Genomic DNA, 23,136 nt, shown 5'->3' with positions numbered 1-23,136 from the left:
CCCCAACCCTCACCCCACTTGTGTCTGTCTTACTACATCTCTCTCAAGCCTCCCACTGTCTGAGCGAACACTAAATACTGGGATTTCATTGTCATTTTCTACTTAAAGGCTGGATTTTCACAAGCAGCAGTGGGGGGAAGAGTTTCATGATTCATATGCAACCTGGCTTATCAGAATTCATGTTTATTGTTTGAGTAACAGCTAGGTAACAAAAATGCTCTTTAGACATGCTTTACAGAATGTACAAGTAAACAAGGCCCAAAAAAAATACATTTGAAAACAAAATGCAAAACTTTGACAATACAAAAAAAGCAGCATTTGATATTGCCAGAGCATTTACTGCTAAACTTTGGTATAAAGTCTTAAGGACGTTCAAAGAGTAAGACAATACAAATACACATTATGCTATGCTGTGTTGGCGGAAAAAAAAAATAATAATAAAGAGCACTGAATCAATGTTATGGTCTCTGGGCATGTAGCTGTGAGAATGACTGGTCATTTTTATCTTTGCAGTTTCTCAATCAAGCTCAAAAAGCATGAAACTGACCTTGCCCGACAATGACAAAAACTTGAGAATGTTAAAGGAACTGCTTCCACTGGAGCAAGGAGTGCGTCAAAATCTGACTTGTGAAGCGAGTGGGTTTCAAGTCGACTTTGTGTTGGCTAAACAGAAAACAATTGGACGACTAGTAAAACAGAAACCAGTCGTTTGACCCCTTTTCTAGCTTAACATCTGAATGCAGGTGCGTAGGCTGGGAATGTGTTGATTTGGTATGACAAGGCAAACCTGATCCAAGAGAGGAAAAGGATTTCTTCTGACATGAGGTGTGCAGGAATCACATGCAATTCAGTACGCAAGTAATCAACTGTGGCTTAGTAGCATTTTGTGACAGGGCGTCTAATGACATGGCATCAGCCTGCACATCACCACACATTTGGATTGATAATGAAGAGATTAGCCATTCAGCATCACTGATTCTTGTGTCTGTGAACTCCACTGATAAACAGCGTGAGTACTACGACCAAACGCTGGCTCAGTCCCCTCCACCAGTATCAGTGTACCACTACCACAGAGAGGGGGAAAAGCTGAATAAGACATGGCCTCTCTTGATCAAATACAGCCGACCAGAATGTAGCTGATGCATTATGTATTATCAAGATGATGTGCACAAAGTCTCCTAGAATTCGGACTGTTTTTAAGAATGCAAATTAAGCAGAAAAAATAAAGACAGCGTGAATTCTCAAACATGGGAGGGAATCAATTATCAAACATTGTTAACTATGACAGGAGTGTAGCTGGCTTAACATCTCCAGCAAACATCAATGCGGTTTTCTGAGTGTTAACCGGCATGGGCGTGGTAAGGAAAGCCAATCATGTCTAGGGCAACCCCGAAGTGCAATAAACAAGAGATCAGCAACCCATCTAATGAGATCAGCCCTGATGAAGCAAGATCAATTTCTTTTGAATTATACACTTTTTTCCAATTGAAAATCTCCAAAGCAATTTCACGTCTGGCATTTGAAAAGAGCACAGTTAGTTTCTGCTTGCATCTGTTCAATTACTGTAACGTGGACATAATGGCATCTAATTGCCATTTTCAAGAACACAACAGTTTCATGTTGTTCCTGGGACCACCATGTACAAAATATCCAATAATGCCGGGAGACATGGGCTGAAAACCAATAAGCAAAATGTTTCTAAAGTTACTGCAGCTTCGGAATCAAACCGCTCCACAAGTGGACTAGTAGGACATGGAATTGGATAGATTACTAGTCGTTATGTACACATACATACACGTATGAAATAATACATTCTCATTTTTCACAGTCCCAAGTGAAAATCTAGGCCTAATCAGTATCTAAGGAAAGTTTGTGAAATTTGAGAGGAAACGGTCACAATAAACCCTTACAAGAATGTAAAATGGCATGCACACTGCATAATAATAATGATAATAATAAAAAATACGCCATCATTAAATTAAGTGCCAGTAAGATATGCTGAGAAGGGAAAAACAAATCAGTGCATATTGAGTAGATAAACCATAATGTTACCTGATCGAGGTTACTGAGAATGCTTGTTAAAAAAAAGGCCATTCGGTAGACAACCATTAGAAAATGGCCAGCAAAACCATGATTGTCAAATGTGCAAACTTTGTATGCTTTCTTCCCAAACAGAACATCATTATGAACCAACAAAAAGAAGGAATTTACAATAGCCTTTGACAGAGGACAAAAATGAGAATAGGCAAAGATGATATAGGATATATTTATATATATTTATAATATACACCACATTTTGGTGTCACTGTCTCTGGGATTTGCATAACAGGTCACCAGAGAGCCTAGTTTAGAGTCAATAGGGATGGCTATGGGAATGTGGACTGTATGCATTCAGGGCTCTTTCCTATTTTAAGAACCACATACTGCTGGTGAGGGAACTTCACTTGTCCCCCATTTGAACCCCTCTTTTGCCAACTTGGCAAGAGGTGGCGATTTCTTCCTAAGTCATGTAGGCTGCTGCAACAGGTATCTGTACCGTGAACTTTCAGTCCAAACCGGCGGCATGAAGCACTATGCATCGGCTTAAAATAGACGCCCCCGCTCCCGGTAGCAGGAACAGAGGGGTAATAAGGCTGGACAATGTCTTGTTCGTGTACCACGGCAGCATCCAACATGGCTCTTTGAAGCATACATTCATAGCGTTCTCTACAAAAGAGAATGCAGAAGAGTGGAGGGGGACCGGGCCCTGCAGAGGTGGGGGGTGTCGAGGAGGAGGTCACTTTAATCACCAGAATATTTCTCCAGGCCGAGGCAGCAGTCTTTTTATAGTGGGGAACAAACAACCGAGCGTGTCCTCTGGGATGGAAGGCAAATGTAAACATATGAGAGAACATCTTTGGCAGAAAGTGAGGAGTCTCTTTGGAGGTAGTGGACAGAGAGGGGGCTGCAATGAGGACTGCAAGGGCAGGGGAGCGTGGACGGGTCGCTGGGGCCTATGTGGGAGCAGGGTGCTCCTGAGGGTTAGTCCTACTGGAGGCACTTCTGTGGTCCTGTTGTGTTGTGCATTGGCTGGGGAAGCAGTCCACCTCAGCTCCACCACGTTCCTCTGCCTCGTCGGCAGCGGAGACCACAGGGGGGGTCCTGTGTACAGTCACTGGGTGTGTGGACGCTCCTGGCTGGGGCTTTGCGGACGGGCCTTCCCCCTCCCCCCAGAAAGACCTGGTGGGGTGATCTGCAGGGACAGGGAAACAGACTTAGAGCGAAAAACCGCAACTCCCCATCTTTTTGATTCCCAACCACAGATTTGGGATCACCTGTAAACAAGACTTTGGCATTTATTGAGGCATGCAAACATGCGTATGTGTATTTCAATGTAATTTTGCACAATACTGTATCCATTGTCTGTACCCTTGTACCAATATGGATAATTTACGCGCTTAATTTTTACATGATAATATGACATCTACATTTTAGTGCACTGTGTTAAGTAACTGCATTGTTAGTTCTGTTTTTATGGAATGGCAGTGTACTGAGAGAGTATGTCACCTGATTTATCAAAACATACATCATATACTTTATTAGTCTACCCAGCTGTTATGCAACAGGTTGTCTTTTAAGTTCTCTCCAAACATTTCCAGTCATTTCTGTGGAGTACTGTAATGTATCATGATACACACCGTATTATGACCCATGTATTACTGTGATGTGTAATGTATCGTCAGGTCCTTGCCAATACCCAGTGTGCAGTGTGCAAGTGGCTCCAATAGCCTGCAGAACTCAACAGCCCTCACAGCTGGCCTCGATGTATCTTAGCAGCAGATGGTACCAGGAAGATCAATATCCACAATGAATGCAATATCACAGGCTTATAGTTGGTGCCAGTTAACTGGGAAATCTCTCATCTTCAAGCTACTGGCTTCGGTGAATGAATGAGCTCATTGTTTACATAAGGGCAGCGAGCTTTGCCTGGGCCTCTGCCATTTTTCTTACTGACTGAAAGCCTTTCCTCTTCACTAGACAGATAGGAAGACGTATATGCAGAAGAGATCTGTGTACTGATCCCTATAGGTATTTTTCTTTCTGCGAGCCCCTCTCTACATGGAGGTCAGAGTGCAGGCTCTGGTAGGGATTCAATTTGTTGCTGAAGGACACTTCAGCCTTGAGACCCTTACAGGCAGTAAGCTTGAACCTTTGGTTGAACGATGGTCTCACTGCAGCACCCTGGAAACTATTTCTGTGTGTTGTTCTCACCATTAGCGTAGTGCTCGGGGGCCGTGTGGCTGCTCAGCCTCTTGTCGTGGGAGGTGAGAAAGACAGAGGAGTCCTGGTTGCTGAGGAGACTCTCCAGCGCCGTGTCCTCGTGCTGGGCGTGCTCGCGGAAGCTCTCCTTCAGCCCTGGCAGAGTCTTGTCCAGCGGGTCGTCCTCCCCCAGGTAGGCATAGGGGCAGTACTCCCGCGTGCGAGAGTAGATGTTGGCGTTGTCATAGCAGTCAGAGCAGATGACCAGTGGGCCTGTGCCACCTGGGAACACAGAACAAGCATCTTACAGTGATCCAATGTAGCTCCATTGTAAAAAAAAAAAAAAAAAAAAGTTCACATTTCCAGGCATTTATTTCTGCGCTCCATCAGGAGATTTTGATTTTAAAAAAAAACTGTAATCCTAAAGATAAAAAAACAAAAAGACATAAAGACATCACACGCCTGGTTAGAGGGTTTGTGTGAAGGTGAAACTGACCTGCAGGGACTCCGGCGAGTCCCTCGCGCGGCTCCCCGGGGTGGAAGCTGCTACGGCCGGTGAACAGAGAGCCCACCCTGCAGTGAAGCATGCCATTCCCTTCGGTTTCCACTTCGCTGCCTGCATCTCCGTAACACACACCTGGGAAACACATGGTTATTCGGCAACTCATTAGTCAGTGTCTCGGTCTCATCTCAGCAGGGGATCTGGGCATGAACTCCCAAAAGCAGGAAAAGGACGGAAAAAATCATCCACAATTAAAAGCTAGGGTCTAAAAACCCTTCAATCATATAAAAAAAAAAAAAAAAAACTGTTTTCCTTACTTTGTTGTTAAGCACATCATATGTTCTTTTATGTTTGTGATTTTTATGCGGTAGAGGGGTTATGAGGAAAAAAGTCCATTAAGGTAACTAAGTTTTAGGGATGAATGCTACCCACCGTCTGTGCCCTTATGGACGTATCCGTTGGAAAGAGGAGGCATGAGCTGCTGGTGACTGCCGGCCTCAGAGTTACTGTAGCCTTCCTGGGGCTCTGACAGAGTGCCCTGAGACGACAAGTAGCTGGGGATGTCTGCTGGCAAATTCATCTCATCTGAAACACATAAACACATTTCTTCATTATACAGTTGGGAATTTATTTTTATTATTAAATTAATTAATTAAATTATTTTATTAATTTATTTTGCTGATATTTACTGTGTTTGCTGATATTTACTGTGTTTTCTATTTTCTTTACTTGTATTTTTTTTTATCTGTAGCACTTTGAGATTTTCTAATGAAAACTGCTTTACAAATAAAATCTATTATTATTATTATTATTATTATTATTATTATTTAGTGAAACAGCCTTATCCAAACAACAAAGTGCCACCTCATGAATATGTTTTATGGTGTCCAAACTCTTGATCTCTAAAACAGGACACAGTTACTTCCCCCCCCCAGTCACAGATGGGTATATGAGATTGGCGACTGTGCTCACCGGTGTTTGTGATGCTGTAGTCCTCGCTCTTCCGGCGCATGTGGTAAATGACAATGACCCAGACCAGTGAGGTCCCCACCACGCAGCACACCACCACGATCACCACGATGCCCACCGTGGTCCAGCCGTCCTGGTCGTACCCTGAGCCCGTGTCACAGTTCGGCGAGGGCGACACGCTCAGGTAGATGTGGCCGCGCTCCGTGCCCAGCGTGTTGGACATGATGCAGGTGTACTTCCCGGCGTCGGCGGGCCCCGCGTCCACTATGATGAGGAGCTGGTTGGCCGCGGCGAAGAAGTGGCGCTCCGTCAGCACCAGGGGCCCGTCGTCTTTGGTCCAGTTGAGGCGGGGGGCTGGGCTGCCCCCGGCTATGCACTGAAGTACAGCAGTTTCCCCGCGGGCCACCGTTCTGTCTTCCAATGGCCGCATGAAAGATGGAGTTTCTGCAAGAGGAGAGGATGCAATTATTCTCTGGATGATTGCGTCAGATGCTTTAGACGAATGACTGTGATATCACTTTTTTCCTGTTTTTAGGAACAAACATATTAACATGAGCCACTGATTTTAGTCAGGGCTTGGTGATATGGACAAAATCAAATATCACAATGTCTTTGATGAATACCTTGACATCCATGTTTTAAGTACTGAGTGAGTTTTAGTGCTTTCACAAGACGTTTATACGAAAGATTTTTGATAAACAATCAGTCGTAATGTGGACATGATGACTAACAAGGTAGAGGCAAATAAGACAACAGATAGAATAGCCTAACAAGTTTCTTTCATCCAAATGGCATCCATTTACTGTAATACTGCTTTTAAAACCAGGAAAAAACAACACTCATACATTTGGATCTGGTCTCAAATCACGATATCGCAACATCATAGCAGATATGGAACACTCAATCTTTTGGAGCATTTTTTCACTTCTACTTTGTGTTAAGACAAAAAACAGATGCTCCATGCAGTCAGAATTAAAGTATTCTCCCTGGCCATGGTATAACAAGGTTTGCATTTACATCTTCATTAATTAAATTGCCGAGGAGGCAACGCAAAACAGGATATGTAATGAGAGACATAAATGAGCAGCCAATTTAGGCAGAGTGACTCAGATGAAATGACCCAGTAGTAAAACATCAAAAACACGCTCGGCTAATCAGCCGGGTGACTCACCCAGCACGGTGAGCGTAGCGTTCGCTGACAGGCTGCCTGCTGCATTCTGAGCCGTGCAGCTGTACACTCCCATGTCCTCCGTCTTCACGTTGGCGATGAAGAAGATGTCGTCGTCTGGCATCACGTGCATGCGGCGCTCGCGGGCAGCAGGGAAGTCAGTGCCTCCGTCCTTCTGCCAAGCGATCTGGGGAGATGGGTGGCCTTCAGCGGCACACTCCAGCCTGGCCATGGTCCCGGTCCGGATCGTCAGGTCCATCGGTGTCTTGAGGAAGGACGGCAGCTCTGAAGGAAAGAGGACAGTAAATACAGGTGCAACAAAACATGACCACACTGCAAAAACCCAAAATCTTACCAAGATTATTTGTCTTATTTCAAGTCAAAAATGTCTTATTACTAGTCAAAATATCTCATTACACTTAAAATAAGACATGATCACCTCAGAAGTAACTTGTTTTTACACAATTGTCTCTTGTTTCAAGTGAAAATTTGCTTGAAACAAGTGAAAATTTGCTTGTTTCATTGACAAAATTTGTTTCTTGTTTCTAGCTAATTTTCACTTATTTCAAGTGAATTTTCACTTTTTCCACTGGCAAATTTTGCCAATGAAACAAGCAAATTTTCACTTGTTTCAAGCAAATTTTCACTTGTTTCAAGCAAATTTTCACTTGAAACAAGAGACAGTTGTCTAAAAACAAGTTACTTCTGAGGTGATCATGTCTTATTTTAAGTGTAATGAGATATTTTGACTAGAAATAAGACATTTTTGACTTGAAATAAGACAAATAATCTTGGTAAGATTTTGCGTTTTTGCAGTGCAGTCCAGTGACCACTCTCAGCCTAGGTCAAATAGCAGCTGTACTCAGAAACGACAGCATATCCATTGCACAAATAAATCAAAATGAAAACAAATCAGCAAATAAAAGTATTTTCATATAATATTTAAGCATCTCAGAATCATAATAAGCTGCATTACAAAATGGAAAAACAAACACCTTTAAGGAGCATGTTCACAAAAGAGTGACAACATAGCACATCCCAAATTTTCAAGTCACAGAAGACAAAATACTCACATTTCACTTGTTCACTTGGCTCACATCACAATAGCAGTATACTTCATAAACAAACAAATGAAATGTGAGCGACTTGAAAACTTGGGATGTGCTACCTTTTCACATTTTTTTTTTTATATATATATTCTCATTGGATTTCAGGTTTAGCACTGAACTGAGATTCCCACTGTTAAAGTGCAACCTCCTCATCCAACACCCTTAAGGAAGAGTTAAAGCAAAATACAAAAAGATGTTTTCTCTCTTATCCCTAGTGCTACACAGATCATTTCAGTAAGGTCCCCAGTCCGCTGTGATCTCCCATCTCCCTTACATGAGCAGTCGGTGGTGGAGCTCAAACAAAAACACAAACACCAGGCATAATCCACAGCCCTCAGGGGTGAAGCGTTCCACTGGGAGCTGTTTCATGCCAAAGACCAATGGCAAACTGTTTCTCTGCACCTCTAATTCATACTTGTTGGGGGTGGACAGATAGTTTGCCAGTGTTCTTCCTCTCCTCTAATGATTACCCATTTAGCTGCACTGTATTAGGGTGAGGGGATACCACAAAGAAACTATATGGATGGACAGGCTGCACTTGGGGGCAATTGGGAAATTTTTTTTTTTTTTACTTGAACTGTCCGATTTAAAAAAAAAAAAAAAAAAAAAACACAAAAGATGGAAGGACAAACTTCCTCACCATTGACGGTGAGCTTGGCCCTGTTGGAGTAGTTGGAGCCAAAGTGGTTGGACACCACACACTGGTAGCGGCCCTCGTCAGTGAAGTTGACATTGAGGAGGTGGAGCACAGTGGTGTAGACCAGCTCCCCCTCCTGGTAGCGAGCGTAGTTTTGCACCTCGGCGTCGTACAGCACCTCTCCGTCTTTCCGCCAGGCCGTGCTCATGGGCGAGTCGCTGCTGCTGGACGCGATGCAGCTCAGCGTGACGTTGTTCCCTCGCAGCGCCACAGACGTCTCTGGGTGGGTTGTGATCTGAGGCTTGGGGAAGTCGTCTGTGAAAAAACACGGGGCAGAACATGAGGAACTCAGGATTTCTGCATCATGTTGTTAAGAAAAATCCACAAATCCAATTTTTATATTACAAAAAAGAGCAATCAGAATAATAAACAGAGCTGATTATCAAGAACATGCAAACATATTATTCATAAATTCATCGATTTGGCTGACTTTAAAACTGCACAAATTATGTATAAAGTAAATAATAACATGCTTCCAGAAAGTATCCAGAAGATGTTCCAGATCAGAGTGAACAAATATCAACTGAGAGGGATTTGTATGTTCAAAAAAACAAAGGCAAGAACAAATGTAAAACAAAGATGTATAACAGCAAAAGGTGTAAATGTATGGAATAATTTAGAAATAGAAATGAAATTACGTAATACGCTTAATAGATTTAAAAAGCTATTTAAAAATAATATTATTAGTGAATATAAAACAAAATTATGAACACTAGTGTATTTATGAACTGCCTTGGGACCTTTTGTATGTATAATATACACATATTTTGTTTTTGTGTCTTTCATTTACTTTATTTTATTATTTAAGTGAGCTGACAAAAGCTTTGTAATGTAAGAAGGATAGGCAAAATAAGCTAAGGCTTCAGCCTATACCTTTTCAGTCAGTGTTTATTTGTATATATTATATGTTTGTTTTGGTTTTCCAGTACAGAAAGGAAATGAAATATTATTTATTGTTTTAAAATATGTGTATAAGATATTGTCTATTTATATGTGTATTTGATTTCTGCAAGTTGAAAATGACTGAAATAAAAAAAATCACTAATCACTAAAAAAAAAAATCCATACTTTTTCTCCAGCCATTTATTGTATTTTTGAGAAAAATGTCACCCTAAAACACACAACACTGGGATTCGTGTTTTACATTATGTTTCTGAAGCTGCCTTTTTTGTTTTAGGGTGCAATACTATTTTTCCTTTAGTGATATTGTCAGTTGCAATAGACAGAGAGCAGCTGTTTCTACACTGAATGTTACGGGGAGAAAGAAGTCAGCCCATATGTTTGTTTAAGTTTGCTACAAAACACCGTATCTACAAAGAAGCCATTGCTCATTTATTCTAGGGGTTAATGTTGAAACCTGACAGCTAATATAACTTTCCCCCTCTATTAAACACCACCGTAACTGTGCTGACAATATCTCCTGATGACGTCACTGGATTTACATCTATTTAGCACATAATACCAAAAATACAACATCTAACCAGAAACGTCAGTGTCTCTCACACCTTTTATTTGGGAGGTATATCAGCAGCCACCCAAGTCTAAGGTGTCCCACTCAGGGTTTCACATTCATGTATTAAACTGTCATTTCTAGCACCACAGTTTCACATCATAACCCCCCTCCTGCCTTCACAGCCATGGTCATCATGTAACCTGCACTTTCATTTGCCAACACAGACACACACAATTAACTAGGATTAAAATGACGAAGTAAGAAATATTAGGAACAGGCTAATGTATTTTTTCAAATAATTTCAATATGCAACAACAATGTAGTATGGATTATGATCTCTACAGCTCCAGGAAGTGGCTTAGATTTAATTTTTTCCTCAAAAAACAGAACACACCTGTTATGCCAGTGTAAATGCAAAAGACACACTGAATCTGACATTTTCAACACTGATTTGGGACACTTTCATATGTGGCCCTAAATCAGATACACATCTGATTCCTGCTTATGTGACGCTGTGTGAACACTCAGATCAGAATCCATGTGTTTTTCCCCACTCAGTACGTTCACATCACTGTCAGAGCCTCGTTATTCATTCACTGTCAGTGGTGGTGAGCCTGGAAAAATATCAAGGATAGCAACAGCAATGCCAGGGAGACAGGATGTTGCAATTTTGATAGATATATGCCCTTTTTGCTGTGCCACCACACCACTACAACCACAGCAAACAATTCAACGCACGACTGCCAGCACAACTCTTTCATTAATTGTGAAGATGGACCGGCGTGTCAAAGAGTTTTTGTTATTCAGCAGCGTGCCTTTTGTAAATGTGTGCATGCTGGGTAATCAGAGGTTTGTCCTCGGGTGTCAGATACGGGTCACAGGAGTTACGTTCGCACAGCAGTTAAAAGTGAAACGTCAATTCTGATTTATTTTTGTTTTGTTTTGTTTTGTTTTTTAATCAGATCTGATCTTTTCGCCTTGACTTTTCATATTCATCTTTGTATGTGACCCGAATCTGACATCAGTGTTAACACATCTGTACTGTGACCCCACATTTACAACAAGCACGCTGCTAAACAACAAAAAATGTCATTTGCACCACAGTCCATCATCAAAGACTGTAAAATGATTGATGAAATTCATTTTTTGAAGTGTCTGCTGTGCTAACAGTGGTGTGGTGGCCGTCCATCGGCAGGAAGGCAAAAAAGGGCTTTGACTGAAGCATCTTCCCATGTCTATTCATTTTACGACCTCCCGTCTCCCTGTCGTTGTTCCTGCTATCCTCCATGTTTTGTTTTGTCCACCACTGCTGACAGTCAGTGACACTCTGACAGTGATGTGACCGTGCTGAGTGGGACAAAAAAAAAAAAAAAAAAGCAGGAATCAGAGGGATATGATATGTAAAGCCCTTTGAGCCAGGCTGGTAATAAACTTGACTCGACCCACACCGAGGAACATTTTCTACTGTTCAGCATCTAATGAAGGGTACATGTGTTAGAGCGGACAGGCAATAACAGTAAAGAGCCGATGACTGACCGCAAACAAACTCCTCCGGGCTGATGGACAGGACGCTGCGCCCCAGCAGGCTGGCGGGGTGGGCGCAGACGGCCGAGATGGACTGCTGGAAGTGGCTGTCAGTCAACCACGGCCCGAGCCACTGCAGCTGGCAGTCACACAGCAGGCTGCTGGTGTTCAGGATGCTGAGGACAACAACAGGTGATGGGGAGAGTGTGAAGGGACAAGTGGCAATGTGATGTCAGATGGACTCATCAATGAACTGTTAAAGTTTGAGACAGAAGAATAAACTTGTGCCACCAAACAAATTAATCTGAATTATGTTCACTGAATAGACCTTTTTCACAGCAACCATTTTAACCTGAAAAGCAGAATAAATGCCTTTGTTAGACTTGAATTCCATTTAGGTCTAACAAAGGCAGGGTCCTGGTGTTGTGCATGCTGCCTCACTGGAAATCTTAATTAACGTTATCAGAAACACCTGTTTTTATCCTGCAATTTCATGTCAAAATGGAATTAAATTAAATTCTATCAAGTTTTTAGAAAAATTAAGTTGGATGTTCTTTCTTGAGAAATCATTTCAAGATCAAGTATCTGCCATTCTGAGAAATCAACTTTATCATACAGGGCAGTGCATTTGTCCTGAATGGCACAGCCTCACTGAGACTGAGCGTCCCCTGTCACATTGAAGGAGATCTTTTAACGGTTCGATAAGAAAACATGTAAAACTAATGCCACAGCTGTCTCCGACACCACATCTCACCCCAGATTAAACGGCTTGTGCACTTAAAATGGTTTCAAAGGATCCAAGCCATGCCAGGAAAACTAATTCCTCGCAATAACAGAGCCTCCGGAACTCTGCCCTAAAATACAGTTTCATTATGCATCCCTCATCTGGGTGTCTCAATTATTCTGTCAGGTCCCTCCGGCTTGTTTGGAAGAAGTTAGCGAGCCAGGCCACTTCATCCGCTAGCCACACAAATAGCTCTACGTTCTGGTAAAGCAACGACTAATTAATTAGTAACAACAGGATATGACCGCTATTGTGATACATTTTCGGAGTTTGACAGCTGCTGGGGCATTTCGATAGCCACTGCTTGACAGGCGCGTCTATGTTGGGATGATCAAAAACTTACAAGGCATCAGACTTAATATTTCCACTCTCTTTCCTCATAGGCAGAAGGGCACTGACTGTATCTGTGCTCTACTGCTTTCCCCTTCATGTAGAAAAGTTACATGCACAATCATAGAAGTTGTGGAAAGCTGAATGGGAAAATACTGCTTGAGCACTGTTGTAGAGAGGCTGAATGAGTGTGTGCAAATTGTGGTCATCGTGACATTGTTTTTCAAGGAAACAAAGTCAATCTTGAGGAACTGGATTCAAGACACTTGACTTGGTGAAGGAAAATTCAGATGCAAATCAACGAATTCACAAAAAAACGAATAAAACTAAACCAAGGAAAGCTGGCCTCCTAAATGTGCTCTTTATGTAAGAGCTTCGTCATTATTTGTGTCTACTCACAACACTTTGAGCCTCAGATGCGACAACGCCTCCGGGTGTATTGACATGATGCCATTCTTGCTCAGGTCCCTGTGGGTTGGACGCAAATATAGATTAGACACTTCTGCGGTGTGATATGATCAAAATGGCATCCCGTTTCACACGCACAAGACAACATCAGCACTGTGGTAATAAAAACCCGCTGCTATCTCGGATCGTTCAACAATAGCTGCTGATGCTCCTGATACACAAGTGCAACCATCTCAAGGAAAAAAAAAAAAAAATAAAAAAAGAGGATGCAGAGGCTTTACTTACAGGTGCTCCAGCTCCTCCAGGCCTTCAAACGCTTTCTTAGTAATAGATTTGATTTTGTTCCGCTGCAGGATCCTGCGGAATGAAAACATTTCATATAATAAATAAAGCCGTCGTCAATTTGGCACAGAATCTACGCCTTGGTAACATTTTATGACACACATGGTGCCTGCAGGTTTCGGAAAGATACATTTGAGATTTTGGAGCACAATTTCAATGCAGAATAGAATAAACTGAGGACCGATTTTGCAGCGTTAACAATCCAGAGAGGCAAAAACAAGCCCATCAGAACAAACTTTCACATTAACAGGGAATATCTGTCACAATAAATGTACACTGCAAAAACTCAAAATCTTACCAAGATTACTTGTCTTATTTCAAGTCCAAAATGTCTTATTTCTAGTAAAAATATCTCATTACACTTAAAATAAGACATGATCACCTCAGAAGTAACTTGTTTTTAGACAATTGTCTCTTGTTTCGAGTGCAAATTTGCTTGAAACAAGTGCAAATTTGCTTGTTTCATTGGCAAAATTTGTTTCTTGTTTCTAGCTAATTTTCACTTATTTCAAGTGAATTTTTACTTTTTCCACCGGCAAATTTTCACTTGTTTCAAGTGAAATTTCACTTGAAACAAGTGAAAATTCTCTAAAAACAATTTACTTCTGAGGTGATCATGTCTTATTTTAAGTGTAATGAGATATTTTGACTAGAAATAAGACATTTTTGACTTGAAATAAGACAAATAATCTTGGTAAGATTTTGAGTTTTTGCAGTGTAGTGTTGCGGCAACCTTCTGAAACATGATTCAAGATATAACAGCTACATGTATCTAAATTTAAGACTATTTTATGGGCTTGCATTTACAGAGTATATTCAAAATCCATCTATACAAGCTTATGAGAACGTGCTCACAGGGTGTTCAGCTTCTTCATTCCATCAAACACGCCGATAGAGTCTTCAATGGCCCAGGAGATCTCATTATTGCGGATATCTCTGAAAAGCAAAAAGGTCAGGTATTAAGATTTAAACACACTCTTGCAATACCGCACAACAAGCCCCGTATTCTGTGAATTTCAAAACAAGGCTGGGGAGGGAGCAAATCATCCCCACTGCTGCCGTCCATGCCGATCACTTTCAGTTAAGGAGCGAACAATCCGAGACAGCAAACTTCCAGAGCGTCACAGCTCAGTGCTCCGGCCGCTCTGATGAGGACCATTTAATTGGCTCTGTTTTGCACTGGATGGTTCACAGGTCCACTGGAAACCCACAGAGGCCTTGTGTTTACAGGACGGGTCATAGGCTCTTTTGTTTCTCCTTCCTCATGCCTGGGTGCCTCTGAAAGGAGCTGGCCCTCTCCAATTCCCCTCTACGATTTGGGCCACGGGGAGGTGTGCTGAGCCCCCACCCCCCGCCCCCCCAAACCTGACCTCTCTCTTTTCGCAGCTCAGTGGCTTCCCATAACTCAGTGCACATCCCCCCCTTCTTATTCCCTCTATTCCGATGAACAGGATGTATTTACTTAATCAGGCCAATCTTCTGCCAATTAATTATCCTCACAGCCATAATTACTGAGCGTTAATGCAGATGCATGCGCGAGAGGTGACATTTTCACCTTCTAACTTGTATGCACAAGCGCTTTGCATGAGGAAACGCAGGAAGACGCTTGGCAGGTGAATTTTAACACGTTTGACCCGATCAATGTGCATTTTGAGGCGCGCAAATGAGGGAGGGGATGATGAAACGGGTCACTGCAAATAACCAGACCTGCCAACCATGGGGAAAAATTTTGAGCACCAAAATCGTGTCACACGAGGTTCACACCATTTAGTCTAACGTAGCTTTGCATGAGGTCATATCCCTGCAAACCAATGTATTATAGAAAAGTATATTAAGATTTAGTTCACAATCTAAAAGATACACGAATCAAGGTGCATATTTTACTGTTGAAGGAATAAGTAAAAGCTGCAGTTTAATCTGGTTTTGGAAGTCACTTACACTGCACAATATTATGATATACAGCAACTACTTTAACATCAGTTAAATGAGCCATTTCAAATGTGGAACACAGTATTCAAAATCTAGAATGCCCAGAAATAATTTCACTCAACTTGTTTATATGTACCTGGGGCCTTAAAAAATGTGTTAATCAATTTTCATGCAATGATCGGGTATTATGGGTCATAAATGCTTATAAATGACTCAAACTGGCACTGGCATTTGTTTAAAAACATTCAACTGATGATTATTTACAAATGTAAAGAAAGGTTTCGGCGAAAAAATGAGGTTACCTGAAGCTCCTTGTGGCTGATCATATCTCTGATCTGACCTGACAGCCACAACAGGCCAAATGCTGGCCCAGACAAACATTTTACTGATCTTTTTAATGACTATGAATGGTGTTATAAAGACAAAACTGTAATAATATGTCATGATGAGAAGCATTTTCACCTATTTGTAGTAAATACTCTAATAAAATGAACAAGACAAAAGAGCTTGACTGGCTCAGTAATGTTTTTAATATGCCTAAAATTATGTTATTTCCTGTGAAAAACATTTTTTCAAAAAAGTAATTATGATATTACAAATGGATTTTTTTTTTAGCTGTGCTGTGTTTAGCTGTGTTCAGCAAACGTAAGAGCATGTTAATAAGCACATTCTCTTGTACTGATAGTCCAGTAAAATAAATTATGACCAACACAGCCAACACATTAATTAAAAGTAAATGTGTCAACTTTTATAGAAGCAGTTATGCAATTGTTACTTTTTTTGATGAAATTTTAAATGTCCTTCGGCTAAATTTTTTGACTAGTCGAGGCCTTTACCAAAGAGCAGCTGGAGTGACAACGAAATTCTGACAAAGCAATGTGTGGCTGGTAAGCACAATGTGTTCAAGTTAGCAGGTCTTGACTTAAATGAGAACCTCTAGACTAACCTGACAAAAGATGTAGAACAAGCACGCAATTTAGTGGCATTTATCAGTGAGTGGGGTCAATTATGACAATAAACTCAACCATCTCATTAGGTTCTTATTCCACTTTTCTGTAAGTTGAGTTTAACGGTCCTCACTTAAAACAACCTTAACGTTTGTACAGTGCACCTTTAAAACAAATCTGTCATGTTTATATTTTTTAATCCCTGCTTGATGAAAGGACAAGTCAAATTAGAGCCTCTGATCAAGGGGAGTCATGCCTTAATTACACTGACAATACATCTGGCAACCCTTCATCTGCAGGCCTCTGGCTCAGCTTTAGTGGGGTCTGCTCTCTTCCTTGTCCGATGTTAAAGCAGCTTGTCATACATGTTTCACCAGGCACACATGCATGCTTAGCACTTTCTACTGCCCCCGGGGATTCTAATTGGAAAATTGCCATGACTGTGTGTGAATAATTGGTCTTTACGCATCAGGAGCTGGAATGGGGAGAGGTGACCTTGTTTTTGCACACAGTGGTAATTAGCGCACCTCTTGGTAAATACAGCCATCAGGGTTATCAAAATAGAAGTTCCAGTCCTATTTTTTCTGCAACTTATTTGAAACCAGCCCACAGTGAACTGTGGAAGAACAGGAAACATCACGAGCAACATGCTATGAAATTAGACACTGAGTGATCAGATCTATGCTAAACACAGGATTACAACCAAACAGGATTTGAAGACTACGCTACGCTACTATGCTAACTAATAACTAATCACACTGTGAAAACTGTTCAAGTAACAAAGAGTTTATTACCAAACAATTTATACTGCACGGGTGCTTATGTGTGTAAGAAAGGACACACATCTGCACACATAACACCAGCATCCCACTGGCCCATGCCTACTAAGGGCCGCTGTTTCATGATGAAAGCTTTCCATCAGTGAACCAGCGTGAGGCTTTGATTGTGAAGCAGCTACAAGAAATGCTGCGTATTTGTATGCAAGTAAAAATTGGTAGATCATAACAACTGGATATTGGGGGCAATTCTGTTAGCGGAGTGGTGGTCAGCGTAAGTGGCTGCACTGTAAGCTTGAGGTAACACTGCGACTTCACATTCCGCTGCTGTTCAATAGTCAGTTGTTTTGCATTCGACAGATACATAAATGTTTGTAATCTGTGCTTGTAAATTATTTTTGACGTTCGCACACATCTATTTTTAGGGGCAAATGCCAGTGAAATACTCGCACTGTAGAACCCCGATGGGCAACGCTACAAGACACAGACTAAAAATACTAGGCATGTCTACTGGGATTTTTGGAGATGGAACCTCAAAACCTACTGGAGAATTAGTCAGTGAACAAAAATCAAGACAGGACTTGCACTACACATGAAAAGTGAAACAAACACAAACCTACTGTGGTTAGCAGCCTTCATCAGAATGCGGAGCCAAGAATAAGTCAGGACTATGTTATTCCTTGCAAGCAAATGGATAAATATGTATTTGAAAAAGTGAGTGTTTTGGTGAGTGGTGAGGTCCTTACAGGCTGCGCAGACTGGCCAGGCTGCTGAACACCCCCTCTCCCAGGTGGCTGATGGAGTTCTCTCCAAGGTTCAGGCTCTCCAGAAGACCCAACCCCACGAAGGCCGTCTCCTCCAGTCGAGTGAGGTGATTGAAGGACAGATCTCTGTACGAGGCATGAGCGAGGATGAAAATGAGGAGGAGTTCAAACACTGATCTCGTTTAACATCGGTCATGTGTATTAATCTAACACCACGTTTAGGAATGATATTTCATTCTAATAAAACAGTTATAAATATAGATCCACCGCAGGCGAGACAATACTGAATCGGCTCCGGAAACCCAAAATACTGCAGCCTTCACTGCAGCAAGATATCAGTAACTCCTCCGAGTATAGAGAATGAATTTCAGAGCCTGGGGCTGATGAAAGAAAGTGGGGAGCTTTAGCGGCTTGGGGATTTTAGATATGAGGCGAACACACTCACAGTTCCTCCAGCTTTTGGCAAAACTCCCAGGCGTCTGGTCGGATGATGCCGATGGCGTTCTGGCTGACCCGCAAGACTCGCAGCATGCGCAGGCCGTACAGCCAGCCCTTGTTGACCTCGGTCAGGTTGTTGTGCTCCAGCTCTCTGGAATACAAAGACAGGAAAAACAGTGTCTTCATGTTTTTATTTTTTTTAAAAATGAGTCAAATCAACATGTATTTTTCTTAATGACAAAGAGACAAATTTGTAAAGGCTATCAACATGACCACCTGATAACCTTTCAAACCTTTGCTGACAACATCAAATTATGCCGTTTTCTGTGAGGCTCTGCTGGCAGGGTGTCAAGTGTGTATCTTGTTTCTGTGTTTTTCCTACCTGAGCCTGAACCAGCTATCTATGTTTATCTCCACATGTCTGCAAAACCACTTCCAGGCTTGGCGATTTCACAATATTCAATATTACCGCAGTATTTTGATTGGGAAGTGTTGGAGGAGGGTGGCAACTCAGCCCGACATTAAAAAAAAAAAAAAAAAAATTACTTTACTTTACTTTTAATGATTAAGTTATATATAACAATTTTATTAAAATAATATTAAATCAAATCAGCGGTTTAGTGCAAAGGCTCTGACCATATCATGTGTGATCACAAATATTGTGATATTCAGTATAAATACTAATCTGGTCTGGTGAGCCCACCATACAAAGTCCATTTCACTGACATGTGACACATTAACACTATACTTACAGTTCTTCTATGTTGTTCAGTCCAAAAAAGGCTCCGTCCATGAGCTTAGTGATGCCGTTCCTCTGCATCTTCAGGGACCTCAGGGATTCCATCCCTTTGAAAGTCAGGCTGTCCACTACCTTGATTTTGTTACGCTTCAATTCGCTGCAGAGAGAGTGAGGTTCAGAGTCAGAATCACTGTTGTATCACCAAGCAGGGCTATACACAGAAAGACAGCCTGTTAGCAGGAGTTGTTAAGAGCATAATTAAAAGCGGCAATTATGCCTGCCAAATGCACACTGCTCAAGTAATGAACTGGCTGTTGGTTCCGCACCAGAAACCACATCAGAAGATACTCACAGGAACTGAAGCTGTGGAAGCCTGAAGACTTTGGACGGCAGCACTGCTAATCTGTTCCTGTTCAGCTTCAGCACCAGCAGGGAGCTGGAGATGTTGTCAAAGCAGCCGGGCTCAAGGGTGCTGATCTTGTTATTACTCAAATTCCTATGAAATAGAGGAGGGGAAACATTAGTGCTGAAATCATACACCTATATGAAGAGAGTCACAGGAGGAGGCACAAGGTCGGCTGGTTCAAAACAAAAAGCTCCTTTAACGACGACAAAATAATCAAAACAATAATGTTTTTTTGTGTTGCAACATGTTTAAAAAAGGACCATACTAGTGATTGTGCATGTGTATTCTCATATCCACAAAATGTATATGCTTTGTTTCATTTCATGTTTCATGCTAATCTTTTCCCGAAGCAAGGTGTTGTATTTTAGAACTGCAATATTATTTTTCCACCCTTTTCTCCAGCCACTGGTTTCCATTCATTCCACTACAATATGAAAATGAACTTTCAGAGACTTCAAACTTTCTTCACACCAGAATTCCATCACTGTAATAATGTCGTCCACGTTAGTTTGCCTAAAAGCAGCAGCACTGTTGTGGTTTGATGACTTGAAATTGGGAGGAGTTTAACAGTCCCTCCACCATTCAAAATTCAACATTCAAAATCACCGGTATGGTCCTTTAACTCTGAGCTTGCATGCTTGCACATTACTGCAGCGCTTTTTCTGCGATGTGTGTACTAGAACCTCCTGTGGCTATTGTGTCATTTTGAATTATGTTTTATATATCTGTCCATTCTTCTCATACCATTGGTCGATCCTCTGTTTGTAACTGTATCTGCTTTAGTGTAATGTGTCCTTGACATTATCACTGTTGCATGTCTTTTTTGTTTTTAATCTAAACCTGTGCACTTCAAGAGTTTCACTTTTGATTCCAGTAAATGATTTGTTCTTAACTGACTTTGCTGGCTAAATAAAATGCAAAAAAGAATGCCAACTCACAGATATTTCAGCTGCATTGTGGGGAAGGATCCAACCTTGAGCTCGGAGATCGAGTTGGAAGTCAGATCCAGTGTCTCCAAGGAAACGTATGGCTGCAGCTGAAGCATCGACAGCTCTGAGATCCGATTGTGGATTCTGAATTTGCATAACAGCAAAAAAAGACATTTTCACATTGTCACAATGATAACCAATGTTACAAGCTAACTCCATAATATAATCGAACTAGCCTGCATCAACATGACTAAAACAAAGAGTCATGGCTTTTGGTGTGTAGTTGGGCTGGGTATCAAAACATCTTATTTTTTAGAATCATATCTTATGTATTTTAGGACTTTAAAAAGCTTAAAATATTGAATTCTTTAACAACTATTTTAAATATTTTATAGAGAAAAACCTATTTCAAAACATCATTTAAATATGTTTAAAAAAATCAAAGTTAATCTAACCAAAAATGGCATGTGCTCACATTTACAATCTGAACATTAAGTATTAGTTGTCAGTATGAAAAACGGGATGCTCTGCTAAAACAGCAGGCTTGTAATACAATTCCAAATTAGTTCTGATAAAGAATGACAGGTGAGCAAACAAGAGTGTGAAGGGCTTCTGGACTCACAATGACAACACGGTGATGTTGGAGGACACCTCTCCGAGATAGGGGAGGGCTGTCAGCTCGTTGTGGTTCATGGTGCTGAAACGAAATTGAATCATCATGGCATCATTTTCCAAACAAACAAAAACAGTCACCTGTCTTGGCTTGACTTCAATGGAAAAAAAGAACTGATCAAGTCCATGTGAGTAAGCCTGGAGCCAGGGTTAAATCACTGTTTCCCAATCACTGGGGTCCCTCACGGGGTGGGTTACAAAAGGCCCCCCGCAATTTGGGGAAAAATGGTTCAATCTGACATGGATTAATATTTCATTCACCATCTGTCTGCAGAGTTACAGTGAGACTGGATTTTGGCTGTTTTGTTTAGTCTTTTCATGGTCTTTACTCGTATTTACACAGTTTCTTCATTGGCAAGCTGGCTGGGCAAACATGCCGTTATGCCATCAATCACATCAAATCACAGGAGAAGTTCTTGGATGTGGCCCTACAGTCAAAATCACACTAAGAGATGCTCTATGGACTAAGACATATTTAAATCCCTGAAAGATTTGGGAACCCCTGGGTTAAACAAGAACTCAGTGTTACAGCTCCTGTAGAAGTCAGAATATGTTAGCTTCTGAGTGATGGTTGGCTACTTACAATTGGGTTATCCCACTTGGTGGATCAAGGGGAGCCGTCGACAGCCTTTTTCTGTTGCAGTCCAGGATTTGGACCTCATCTTGTCCCGTCAAACAGGAGCACGGAGCCGGACAAGGTTCAAGAGCCCAGGTACTCAAACTCAACAACATGAAGACGAAGGCCGAAGGAATGGGCCGACCTTCCGCCATTTTAAATGTCTTCCTACCGATGGCTAGCTACGTGGCTAACTCGCTAACTGGCACGTTAACAGTTACAAAAGCACCATCAAATATTTCCTACGATTTAATATCAGTCAGATATGCGCATACTTTCGCTTTATCGTGGCGTGATTCCCGGTGGCACTGTAAAATACATTTTTCCAAACTTGCATGAGGCATCCCAGCTGAGATTTTTTCCCCGTCTTCCCAGTGCCTGAAATTCCTTCCGCTCCAATCTGGACACACTCCCAAAGTGGCTAATGCTAGCCTACTAATGAGCTGAAGAACTTCTGTGTATACGCCAGTTCTCCTGCAGACGATGCCGATATAATGCCATGTCGAACTGGGTTTTGATCATGTGGAATCCAAAAACGCTATCTACGTTTAATCCGAGCGGTTTATCCCAACCTGAAAGTTAGTTTTCTCCGACTTCTGTCTCGATAGAACAACAAAGCGCCTCGCGTTGATGACATAGGATATCTCAGCTCCCACCCCTTTCCAGCATGTTTACAGTTCTGCTATTGGTCCGTCGTCATGCTTGTCAAACATTTTCAGCGATTTGATTGGATTTGGGTCCAGTGTGTTTTTGTAGTAGTCCAGATTTTATGGCCCACTTCTGAAGATTCACAGCGGCAGAACGGCTGGAATAGGAAATGCTATTGTGACATCCTTTGGTCATTTGGAATAACCTGTTTCATTTAACATGCTTTTATCTGTGCTAAAGGCACAGTGTGAACAGTCATAATGATGGCAATAGATTGTAAATAAATTATGCAGTGTATTACTGTGCAATAGGAACCCAATAAAAATAATCAGACATCATATGAAACGTTCATTGATGTTCAAGTTTTAATTAGATATTTTCTTTCAGGGGAGTTTTATCTGTCACGTGGTCGAGGGGGGATATGGCGCAAATCCAGTGAAAAAGAACACGTTGTTCATGTACATGTACAGAAGAGGATTAGAAACACACACAAAAAGACTTCTGACTTTAATCTCAGAATTATTGGTCAGAATTGTGACAATAAAGTCGAAATTCTCAAGGGAAAAAGTCAGAACTGTGAGATTAAAGTCATGTCACAGTTCTGACTTCTTTTTTTTTAATCTTGAGATTATCTCAGAACTATTTTTGTGTGTGTCCTTAAACCTTGACCCCTGTTGTAACACTAACAACATTATACAATAAATAAATAAACAGACTTAAAATTAGTAGTAAGCATAAAACATGACC

General features: G+C 41.4%; 1 protein-coding gene across 1 annotated transcript; it reads right to left on the bottom strand.

Moving 5' to 3' along the window:
• Positions 1 to 167: 167 nt before the first annotated feature.
• Positions 168 to 22,373, bottom strand: lrig2 (leucine-rich repeats and immunoglobulin-like domains 2). Its single transcript, XM_030051614.1, has 18 exons — positions 21,709 to 22,373; positions 21,076 to 21,150; positions 20,463 to 20,597; positions 19,471 to 19,614; positions 19,132 to 19,275; positions 18,387 to 18,530; positions 17,924 to 18,067; positions 14,381 to 14,461; positions 13,469 to 13,540; positions 13,175 to 13,243; positions 11,674 to 11,837; positions 8,628 to 8,939; positions 6,882 to 7,163; positions 5,714 to 6,154; positions 5,174 to 5,326; positions 4,736 to 4,876; positions 4,252 to 4,521; positions 168 to 3,232 (listed from the first exon to the last, which is right to left on the bottom strand). Exons 1-18 carry the CDS (start codon positions 21,894 to 21,896, stop codon positions 2,994 to 2,996), a joined length of 3,198 nt encoding a protein of 1,065 aa, XP_029907474.1. The 5' UTR covers positions 21,897 to 22,373; the 3' UTR covers positions 168 to 2,993.
• Between the last annotated feature and the right edge of the window lie 763 nt (positions 22,374 to 23,136).

This window comes from Myripristis murdjan, chromosome 5 (genome assembly GCF_902150065.1).
Source record: "Myripristis murdjan chromosome 5, fMyrMur1.1, whole genome shotgun sequence".
Lineage (NCBI taxonomy): Eukaryota > Metazoa > Chordata > Actinopteri > Holocentriformes > Holocentridae > Myripristis > Myripristis murdjan.
Note: the sequence above shows the minus strand (reverse complement) of the source record. Positions and strands in the feature narration are given on the sequence as shown.

Excerpts from the sequence above, each read along its gene's own strand:
- lrig2 (XM_030051614.1), bottom strand. The coding sequence starts at position 21,896 with ATGGCGGAAGGTCGGCCCATTCCTTCGGCCTTCGTCTTCATGTTGTTG. Across the intron at positions 20,598-21,075 it reads AACATCACCGTGTTGTCATT|AATCCACAATCGGATCTCAG; the intron begins GTGAGTCCAGAA and ends ATGCAAATTCAG. Across the intron at positions 5,327-5,713 it reads CTACAGCATCACAAACACCG|ATGAGATGAATTTGCCAGCA; the intron begins GTGAGCACAGTC and ends TATGTGTTTCAG.